Here is a 12,005-nt window from a genome sequence, read left to right on the forward strand (position 1 = left end):
TTACTTTCATATTGTTTTAGCACATGGAGTGGGGTAGGAGAATTTCCTTACTTGTTCCATAGTTAGCACGAAAACAACAAGAGTAATTAATTCTACCCTGGGAGTACCTTTTCACCAACCAGGCAAATTCAGCATTCATCCCACCAGATTACTTGAGGAAAAATGACAAATGAGCTGGGTATTTAAAACAGAAGCATAAACACTAAGGCTCAGTGTATTTGTGATTTAAAGTGATGATACCAGTGGAAAATATATGCATTTTAAAGCAAGTACACTGCAACAATTCTCAGCTATCACCAACTACAATCCCCAAAACATGCTAGCAGGATTTAGCTATCAACAGAATAAACAGCAATACTTTACTAAAATACAACTAGGTTACTCATCAGTATTTTAGGCATGTAATCAAACATTTTTCACTTACCAGTGCTGGATTTTTTCTTGGCAGCTAGTGACCACCTGTCATTAAAACAGATAACTACTTATGAAAAAAGAAGGGTAAGCACACAGCTGCAATGTCAATGCATCAGAAACTAGAACAGTAGCTTTACAGATTTGGTGGTGTCTCCATACACATTTTTATTTGTCAGTGCAAAGGCATGTGAATGGTAAATCTTAAGCAGCACACTTTATCACACACTAATGCAGACTGATAACCACAGAAAAAAACTACAGCTTTTCAATTCATATTTTGGTACAATACCTGCTCCATAACTATTAGGTGACACACAATATAAGGATAAGTAGTAGTTTGTGCAATCTGCAGATCTGTTTTCAGTGTCACGTGTTTGCAGAACAAGAAAACAACATCAATTATAACAAGACATCAATGTAACTTCCATATTCATTCATTCAAAGCAAAAACAAATGAGTCACGCAGCACCAAGAATATTTTTTCCTTTATCAGTGCATCAACAAATGTTGCACTGACCATTTCTAATTGAAAAAGCACAAATTAATTTTGTGGTGTTTAAATACAAGAATATTTGACACCATTACAGGCTGCTGGCTTCTCCTCTGTTGTTTCTGGGTGTCAAAAAAGTATAAGTTTTAATGTGAATATTCCACTTATTTCTTTATAACACAGGCTTTCCCAAGTGATCCAAAATAACTTACAAAATTAAGCACATTGTTAAAATGAAATACTTCTTTTTATTTTTTAACTGTATTTTTTTAGACTATATAGCTATAGCAAACAGACAAGATGCTGAAACCTGTGACCTTCTCTGCCATAATTACATGGAGATTTTGTCTTTCAAAACATATTCTGATCTCTGAATAATGGTTACCAAAAATATAACACAAACTATTTCATTCAATTATATGAAATGCAATGAAGCCTTGATGCAATTAAACATGTCTAGACATCTTCTCAATATAAGCAATTTCTATATTTTTTTTTACAAATTTTGTTTTTCCTATAGCCAAAATAATGCTAACATTTGAATGCAATTAATGAGAAAATTTGCAGAGAAAACAATAACATACATTCAAGTACCACTGAAATCACTGGAGCAGATAATTCTTTCTTTTTTTTTTTTCCAAACAACAGAATGAAAGACATTTTTTTTTTTCAGTTAGCATATGTGCAGCTATTACAGAACAGATCTCAGAACCTGCACTTCCTACTCATATAGGAGTAGAAAAAATTGGACTACTTTGTGAGCTAATAATTCTTTAAATAGAGTAAAGTACTTAAATGAAAAAGATCAGCTCTACATTTGTGGTTATGCTATTTCATAATCCATCAGGAAATTCTACCAGGTAGCTCGTCCCGAATAAGCAAAGCTTGATTTTATCATTTGCTTTAAACTCCTGTCAATCAAATGCCTAGCAAACATTTTCCTTAATGTACAAGCTAACCACTTTGAAGTTTAAGAGTAAATATACAGACTTCTACAGGACATCAACTAAGAAGTTTAACTAACACTATTGATATTAAGCCAATTTTAAGAGACAAGTTTCTGAAAAAGGTATAAAACATACAGCACAGCAAGGTTTGGTAACAATGCTAACACACAATGGAACCCTAACAAGCAGAAGAGCCAGAGCTTCTACCAACAGCCTTCATTCATTCTTTCAGATTTGGCAGCAATTGTGAAGTACACAATGTAATTAAGCATACAAAAATCTTTATGGAATCTTATAAGAAAGTTACAGTTTAATTGCCCCACTGCAGATGAAGATGGAAAAGCCAGGAAGCCTTCCACTCCCAATACATGACTTTCCATGCATGAAGTGAGCTAAAAGCACAAAAAGAAAAGCCCTGAAAACCGTAAGAGCAGCATGTTCATTAACCTCTACATGATAATCCTTTCGTAGCTGCATATTAACTAGTTACATATTCATAATCATTTACATTATTTAGAGGACCTTCTATGAAAATTTCCAGGCTATATCCATTAGCTACAATGTTAAAGGTTACAGAAGACAGTCTACTTAATGTTTCCAGGAAGCTTTTTTAATTAGTAAGTATGTAAATTGGGAATATATGCTTTTTATGTTTTTAAAAAATAGCCCATCAGTAAAACCGCACAGGTGCATACGCTGCTTCCATCACCCTTTATCCCATTAAAAAAAAAAAAAAAAATCAATAACACAAATCAATTTTAATTTAATCCTTCTTCTTTGATATAATCTCTCTTGAAGGGATACTAAAGGGTGGAACCGACAAACCTGTTCTTTTCAGTGGCCAGCATAAAATGAGACCTCTTACAGAAGCGCTAAGACATACCACCTTAAAAATGTTTCACGCTGCAGTTTGGAACTGAACTCTATTAAAAAAAATAAAATAAATACTGAAAACCAGATGAAGATCAATTACACATATTTTCTTTATTAGGTCAGTCCCACTGTTTGGACAACAACTGGTCTTAACACAGCAAAGAAACAAGTGGATAAACATATAAACAAATATTTGATTCGTCGCCTTTAATCAAACACCGGAAACCCATTAGTCTATCTTCCATATATAATTTATGTCTTGAGTTACAATTAAAGAATGAAAATTCCTCTCAGGGCAAATAAAATAAATTACCTGTTTGTTTGCTTGAGTTTAATTTGTCTGGACACCCAGTGCCACCAACTCTGCATTACTTTTAAGACATTGCAGTAGAAGTGGTAGCAATAAACCCGAAATTCTCACTTTTTAAGCATAAAAATGTATAAGCTTTTGCACATATGTAGTTATCAATAGCTCATCTGCATACTCAAATATTTATTAAGCTAGTCTTGCAGCAAACTTAACACTACCTCAATCAGGCTGAGTAACTTAACCATTAACACCACTCAGGAACAGGGCTAGAAACCAAAGCCACATCTCCTAACTCAGCAAGCAGGCACTACAATCACTTGCAAGGTTTCCTTGGGAACTAAGACAGGTAAGAAGGCAGCACAAAGCTGATTCTTACTTATTCATGCCCATGGGTCTCTAACCTGTTCCACATTACTCCACCTTTCCTCAGCAGGTCCTCCCCCTCCTGTACAAGGGCACATCTTTCTTCCACCTCATTTTTCCTTATCTGTTGCTTCTGCATATGCTCCCATTACTAACAGCTGAATACAGCTCTCTGTGGTGCTTCTAATTATCAAGGTGGTGCATGAATAGGTCTGCTCTCCTCTCCACTCTAAGACTGTTTTGTTCTATTTAGGTAGTTCTTCAAGGTGGAGTGCATACATGCGAATGTCTCTCTCTAGTAAGCAGCTAGATAGACATTGCCTACAAAGATGATGGGTTTTAGCACACTGAGGGTAATTCTTCTGTCTCTCATCACCCTGAACAGCAACAAGGCAAGCTGCCAAGTCAGAATTGTATTTATGTCTCACTTGTGAAAAATTATAAGCAACAGAGCTGGTACTGGTATCACCTGCAGACAGTTTCCAGTACCAGTGCTAAACCTGCTGCCTCTGAGCCACACAATTATGTTCAAGTCTAAAGAACCAGCAACTGGTATTTTTAAGATGAAAGTTAATTTAACAAAAACTATGAAAATAAAAATGCCCCATCAGATTAGGAGGAGCTCCTAAATTAAAGAGAAGGCATTTCCCCACTTGTGGGTATGAACATGGAAACGTGCAGCATGGCACAAAAGCCAAGCTTCCACTTACACAAACTGCAAGGTAGGCATCTACCAGGCCAAGCAGACGTGTGCTGTTGGCACATGCAGACCTGAGTATTTTCTTTAAAACTGCAGCTCACAGTCTGGCTGGTCTACCAAAATTAGAAGCTAGGGACACAGATCTAATCCCAGCTCTGATTCTATTTCTTCTATATGGCCTTGAGCAAATCACAACCTCTCAGTCTACATTTCTTCATCTGCAAAATGGGGATAATAGTATTAACCTACCCACCTCAGAGTGTTTAATGATGATTAATTAATGTGAGAAAAGCACTCTAAAGATGTAAGAGCACTATATAAGTGATAAAGCATTATTTACCACTTGAAAAGTAATCTGAATAAAATCAGATATGCAAGTAATTTGTTTACATGTAGCAATAATATAATTTGTGACTATTTAATCTTGAATTAGTCTCACTTTAAACATCCCTTTCAATCACATTTCCAGTTACTTAGGGAAAATGACAGTATGGAATACTTTTTTGTGGAAGCAGAGCAAGTAATGAGGTGGTAATTAAAGTAAGGGTCTAATAAAGTCTAAAACCAATTATTTGTCTTCAGGAGACTGTCCCTGCCATTTGGGACTGTGTAAATATCTCAGTCTCAACCTTGGTTCTGGAGTTCAGAACCTTCCAGGAACCACAATGGAAGTGCACGCTGGTTTTCTGAAATGCAGACCCACGTTTGCAAGGCTTACAATAAATCCAAGATAATTTCCACTACTGACCCAATTCAGGTAACTCCAACTCTGAACAATTTTAACTACTTAACCTTCTACATTCAAGTATTTACTGCAGTTGATACAAGCACATGAGGTGGCTCCATCTGTAAATGTTTGCAATATCAAAACCTACTCTGCCATGTAACTCATGTATGAGATTTCTATGCTGCACCCCCAAACCCTAAAAGTTTACTGATGAAATAACCAGTTCACAATATGACTTTACATTACAGAAGAACACTAATGGGTGGTCAAATATTTAATCATCTCTTGGTAACAAGGATGTAACAAGCCACATGCAAAATAAACATTTAAAATGAATTTTCTTTTTTTTCCTCTAGGAAACTACACAGTACTTGCCTAAAACACAGCAATCAATGATGGAGAAAGACAGAATTAGCACAATTGTTTTTTCCTAGAGCCCCATTTTCAATCAAAAAATGAAATAAAACTATTAAAAGTTCTTCAGTGTGCTGGCACACTGCATGATCTAATGGAAAAGGAAGCGAGCATTCCTGAACTCTCATATTCATTTATTAAATCATACTACTCAAACCCACTACATTTCCACAAATTATTAATATAAATCCCCCTTTGGGTGCAAACTTTTGGCTTTTGAGGAAACATGTTTGGGAAGAATACTGAAGAAAAAGAGAGACTGAAAGAAATATGAACCAAGGCAAACTTTTTTGTAAAGGAAAAAAGTATTTTAAAACATAACCACAATTTTTACCTGTCCCTACAAGAAAACAAGTGGACATGTACTATCTTTATATGAATTGTGTACACACAAGTGGGTCCCTCAGTTTTATAGTAGTACATAACTATTATTTATCAAGAAATAAAAACTAAGTTATGACCAAAATTATTTCTGAGAGCTTAAAAACTCTAGTTGAAATATCTAAGAATTATAAATCAGACACAAAACACCTAATCTCCTCCTCACCAGCTGCAGTTCTGCCCCCTAAGGAGTATTTTATGTTGACACCATTGCTGTGGTTATAGCTCAGGTAGACAAAGAACTTAGTGTTACCTGGCTGTCCCTGCACAGGGACACATAAGCCTGGCAGCCCACTCCCCTGTCACAGTCAGGCAGGCAGTGTCAGCTTGCATGAGACGGCACCCTTCTTCCTTGCTTCCAGCCACGAGTTCCCAACACCTTCATACTGTTCTGCTGTTTGTCAGTCCCCTTTGGGAGTCACTTTAACCCACAAGTACAGCAAAAACCCCAAAGGCAGTAGGATGTTTTCCACTGAGTGAGTTTAATTAGCTCAAAACCAACTGAAATGGTGCAAGAAAGGAACTAACTGGAGTACGGTCTTGCCTTCTACTGGCAGCAAGTCAGCATCCATGTCATGTATCCTCAACTTGAGACAGAGCTAAGGAACTTCTAACTAAATATTTTAGCTTACTTCAGGTAAATGTATTCCTGTGCCTATGCCACATCCAAGATAGTTGAGATACCAAAACAGCAGCAGACCAATTTAAGCACAGCACTCTCATAACCCTACTAACCAAACATCTCAAGCAGGTTTAGCAAGTTTTGATGTAGCCTGTGGTGCAGTGACTGTGCTGCTAGTAATACCCAAGTTAACTAGCTTAAAAGGAACCCTGCCACATGCCTCACAGACATATCTTCAGGCTGTGGCTCAACATCCAGCTACAGTCCTGACTAAACTTGTCATCATCCTCCTCCATGTCTCCAGCTACTCAGTTCTTCCATCTTAACCCTCCAACCCAGACATGATCCACTGGCAGAACATTTGTGATGCTGCACAATCTACCATACTGAGGAACCACACTGGCTGAAAAATTATCTCGGAAGAAAAAAATAAGCAAGAAAGGTAACAGCAAAGTCTGCTTTTAAGCTGGATTCCAACCCAGGTCACTGAGTACTGTCACAAATGTGCCACCCTAAAACTCCTCAAGGGGTGAAGAAAGCAATCACAAAAAACTCCTAAGATTAAAAAGCTGATCACCAAACTCCTGTTTTATAACAGTGAAATTGCAGCCTATGCTGACAAGCAAGAGGAACCACAAAACCAGCAAATGCACAGTACAGCCCAGTGTCCTAAAGCCTCAATACAAAAAAAACCAAGAAATCTCAGTGCAGTAGTTGCTGCTCTGAGGGCCTCAAGATGGCAAGCTCCAAGCTAGCATACCTATCTGCTAGGCTGGGGCTTCAGATTAAAACAAAATACAACCTCGCAATCTCAAAGGAGCAAAGAAATGTACTTGAGGCAAGGGGTTCCCCAGTCAATCTGAGAAGACATGAGCATAATTTCTAGAAGAGAGACCTGCAAAGATGCAAGAGATACTTCAGATGATTCCCTTATCACTGCATCTACCCACAAAATCTACAGAAAGCTACAGGAGCAGCACAATTTAGTAACATTTACATTTTGTGGATATGATCTCATCTACACATTTTGGTTACCAAAGAGGTAGGACATATACAATCGCCCATTCCAAAATTAAGGCAACATTCTTTACTTGAATATAAAACTTAGAAGCAGCCAGCCTCAGGACTAATTTATATAGGAGAAAGAAAAAACAATTTAGAAGAGCGTAAGTTCAGGATTCTGTGATTTGTTCCCTTGTAACTCATCTATTAAGTTGTATAACTGTGATAAAACTTCAAGTACCCAGGATCTTGAAAACAATTTGGATATTACCCCACCATTTAAATTCATAAAAATTAAGAATATGTCATAATACACAGTGGCCAATGAGTTACAGTAATAGCTGCACTAAATCTAACTGTGCTTTGTTGTCAAATTGAGTGACTGGAGAGTTGCTTCCTTGTCCTAATTTTCCTAAAAGGAAAATTACAAAATGTGTTTGACAGTGCAACGCAAAAAAAATTTTTAAATTAATAATAATAATAATAAAAAAATAATCCAGAACTCCTATTGCCAGCTAACACTGGAATCCTTTAGATTCTCTGTGCCTGTGTTTGCACTCTACAAATGTCTCTTGGGTCTAATTGGTTCAGTAATGTCTCCCATTATGCGTATCTTCATAGCACTGTTCAGGAACTACAGAACATACCAGCCCACTGTAAATTCACTGTCAATACAAGTCTTCCCAAATGATACAGATCCGACCTGTCAACTACCTAACAGTCAGGAATCCCAACCTATTTGATTGTAGGATTAAATGTGTATCCATTATGTTTAAATGCAGGCCTCACAGCATGCCAATCTACCAATTTAAATATTAATTTACTAATTCCTGTACTAACTTGCAATAGATTTAATGCAGTATTTTCAGCTAACATACACTGCTTTTGCAGGTAATCCATGATGCACACATTAAGTTCCTCTTACAGAAATATTCAAAACTTTACACAGGCACTGTGCTTCCAATGATGGTCTTTATCATGAAAATTACAAGATATTTTTTTTATAATTTATCCCCAAGATACACATTCTAAGTCATATTTTTATACAAAGTGCCTTTAGTGGGAGCACTGAAAATTGCTTTTAACAGTTTGGTCCTACTATCACTACAAATTAACAAGATGAAATCTATCCAACAGGCAAGCAGTCCTAAACAAGAACTAAAATTACTTTTCACCAGGGGTCCTAAACCTGGAAGTTGCAGCTGCAATCAGATTAGAGATAGAAAGTCATGAACATCCTGTTCTTTTAATATTTTTAAACAGGAAGGAAGCCTCAGTTCACGTGTTCTCCAGAGCAGCTCTTGAGCACTTAAAAGCTCAAAATCATAGCTGAACCAGCTTGTACAATTGCCTGGATGTTAAAATCATCAACCGTGATTCAAACATTACCTTTAATTCTGCTGCATTTAACTGTTACACTGAAGATTGTCTCTAGACTAACAGGAATGAATAGGCTTCTTTATACTTAATCAAGTGTCACCGGGATGGCACAATGTCACAGTAATTAAAAGAAATGTATGTGCTTGCTTAAATGCCAGTGTGTATATATATATATATATATATATATATAGTTCTGGCTAAATAACTTGACTATTTGTTATGATGCTCATGCTATGGTTACTAGTTTACCAAAGTACTGGAAAACAAAGTCTCCCTCATCTTTGTGCTGTGACCAAAACAAGAGCCTTCAACTTCAGTAATTTTGTGAGAAAAATACAAATCTCCAAAAAGAGGCAGCAGAAATGAAAAGACCTGCTCCATCTTAAAATACAGTATTTTTGTAACTGCAAATGCTATTGTAATCCAATTATATATATTCATAGCATAGAGGGAAAGTCTACTATATCTTCATTGTGACACTCCATTGTAACCAAGATTTGTAGTTCTTTAGTATAATTTCATATTGAAGCTGAAGTGTTCAATTTTTTTTAGCCAATTTGCAAAAATTATGTAAAGTTTCCCTATGATAAAATATAATTTTGGTCCGTCAGCCTAACAGAGGCTTAATTAATGGTCTCCTGGGCATCTTTTCCACTGGAACAGATCTGTTTACGAAAGAGTTTTAAACTTGCTTACAGAGAGGTCTTGCCATGAACTGGGAATAATTCTACATGGACACAGCAGACATCTGCTTGCACCTTAGGCCCGACTGACATCAATGTGCCAACATTCTTCACCAAATTCTACTACCTTGAAAATTCACTGGATTCCAACCCGATGAGTTACTATCACCATTATGAGTAGAATGTGACACTATCCTGGCAGAACGAGTGGAGCATTCCAGCTGATCCTCTTACTGCCCCTCCACGTGCACTGTCAGTTGGGTATGTAGATCTTTTAGCAACGCTCTACTGTGCTGTTCAAAGTGGACACATTTCTGCACAGTGTTCCAGACAAGGCACGGTACTCTACGTATGCGTTATTCAGTTTTCTTATTCTTAACTAAACCAGCATGTGACAAATCAATACACATTTAAGTTAGTCCTTCGTTACCACCAAGGAGCTCTAATGTGCATCTTGGACACAGCTGTAAAAAATCTTAATCATATGAGAAAAATTAGCAGAAAAACTGCAAGGCAAGCAGCCCGGGCAAACGCACTTGTGCACATAATACACTGCAATTGACTGTGAGTTCCACAGTGACTCCTGCACCCACATGGAGCTCACAGCAAGGCTGGGACCCGAGTCCAAAACCACACTCATTAAATCTGCAGGGCCCACTCACCATAGATCACCAATGTAACCTACAGCAAAAAGGTTACCTCAAGTTTCGTAACAGTTGGCTCTTTCAAACCTATTTCAAATATAATCCCGTGGTTTTTTTAAGGCAAGCCATGAAGCATTAACCATGGATACACCACTCTTCAGGCTGGCCCACCAGATGACCCAGTTCAGAGCCGCCCGCCGGGCCTTGCATAGGCCTTACCTGCAGGGCCGAGTTTTACACAGGTGCGTTCCTGGCCCCGCGACTGGAGAGACCTCACAGAAAGGGACAGCGGGCGAAAAACACGCGTGTGGGAGCGCGCCATGTGCGCACGCTTCACTCTCATGTAGGCTCAGGGGTCTGCGGGCCCCGCCCGGGGCAGCGCGGGGAGCGGGAAGCGGCCCCGCCGGGCAGGGCAGGCCCGCGGCCCCCCGGCCCTCACAGGCCCCCGACTCCCGGTCCGCGTTTTAAAGGGCATTTCAGCAACACCAAGAGGACTGCGGGTCTCCGCACCCGCCCGCCTCCCGAGGCCCCTCTCCCTCCCCGGGGCAGGCCGGGCAGGGCAGGGCAGGCCGGGCAGGCCCGTCCCGGGGGCGCCGCGGGGGCCCCGGGCCCGCCCGCCTCAACTGCCAGGCGTGACGTCAGCGCCGTCACGTGCCCGCCCGCCACACGCAGGCCCCGGCGCGTGCCGCCCGGGCCCGCCACCCGGGGGGCTCCCCCGCCCCCCCGGACCCCCCCCCCCCCCGGCCCGGCCCGGCCCGGCCCGGCCCGGCCCGGCCCCGCGGCCTTTACCTTCTGGTGCTCCCGGCGCAGGCGGCCCACCAGCGCGGGGCTGAGCGGCGAGGCGCCGCCGGGGGCCTCCATGCCCGCCGGGTCGGGCCGGCAGGCTCCGAGGGAGCCGCTCCGCGGCGCGAGGAGGGCGACGAGGGGGGAGAGGCGGCCGGGCCGGGCCGGGCCGGGCCGAGCTCCTCAGCAGGGCGAATGAGTCCTATAGAAATGTTTGTGGAGGGCGAAGCGCCGGCTCAAGAGCCGCATCCACGCGGGGGCCGCTGCCGCCTGGGCCCGGGGCGCCGCTGCCGGGGGAAGCATCTCACACTCGCATTCTGGGCCGCGCCGCCGCCTGGGCCCGGCTCCGGTTTCGCCGGCGGGCCGGGAGAGCGCGGGCAGCCCGCAGCGGGCAGCTCGGTGCGGGCAGCCCGGTGCCGGCCGCCGCCTCTGCCGCCTGCCTGCTGCACTCTGGGTAGCCGGGCCGGGCCGCCCGCCGCGCCCGCAGGACGCACCCGGCTGCGAGCCGCGAGAGGCGGGCGCTTCCCACCCCCTGCCCGGCCCGGCTGCCGGCGGCCCCGACGGCTCCCCCCGGCGCCGCGGCGGGCACGGCAGCCGCCCCTCGGCAGCCCCCCGGGGGCACGGCCTGTGCCCCAGCGCTCCGGCAGCCCCTGGTGCTGCGCTGGTTCGGAGCGCGGGCCCAGGGCCCAGAGGCCTTGGGTTCAGAGAAGGTGTCGTCATCTGTCAAGGGCACGGGCCGGCCCGCAGTGCCCCGGGACGTGCGTGAACAGCTGCGTGGCTTTTACAAACAGGGATGAGGTGTTGCAATAACTCGTATCGGAGTGTCTGCTCCCTAGAGCTTACGTGGTCAGGACATGTGATGGCGAATAAACAGTGGTTTGGTGTAACCTGAGGGATTGCAAAATACTGTTAGATTAACTGAAATCACTTGGACCAGCAACCGGGCTTGTCCTCGCGGAAAAGTTACTGGATGGGAGTGGCAGAGAGCCTGCCGAGAACGGCCCATCTTCTCCCCCCATGTAAGATTAAATAAAATACTCATGGAGTACTGCACAATAATTTATGTGCAGCAAATTCATCAGCTAATTCCATGATGGGCATTAGACACATCCCAAGTAACATGCTGGCAATGGAATGGAGCCACACTTTAACAGCAGCACTGAAGATCTGAGTGACAACTTGGTGCTTGGTTGACTGCTGCAATTCTGGCAGGTGCATTTTAACACCACATGGGTTCAGTTATAGATAGACCTCATGTTTACTGCTGCACCT

The 12,005-nt window shown here is 42.2% G+C and overlaps 1 protein-coding gene across 1 annotated transcript in view; it reads right to left on the bottom strand.

Moving 5' to 3' along the window:
- URI1 (URI1 prefoldin like chaperone) overlaps window positions 1-10,823 on the bottom strand; it is a 40,957-nt gene extending 30,134 nt beyond the window's left edge. The window contains exons 1-2 of the mRNA XM_051629123.1: window positions 10,740-10,823; window positions 425-459 (exon numbers count right to left, since the gene is read on the bottom strand). Coding sequence (XP_051485083.1) covers window positions 425-459; window positions 10,740-10,811 — 107 coding nt within the window. The 5' untranslated portion in view covers window positions 10,812-10,823. The remainder of the gene's footprint in view (window positions 1-424; window positions 460-10,739) is intronic.
- Between the last annotated feature and the right edge of the window lie 1,182 nt (window positions 10,824-12,005).

This window comes from Apus apus, chromosome 11 (assembly GCF_020740795.1).
Source record: "Apus apus isolate bApuApu2 chromosome 11, bApuApu2.pri.cur, whole genome shotgun sequence".
In the NCBI taxonomy this organism is placed as follows: domain Eukaryota; kingdom Metazoa; phylum Chordata; class Aves; order Apodiformes; family Apodidae; genus Apus; species Apus apus.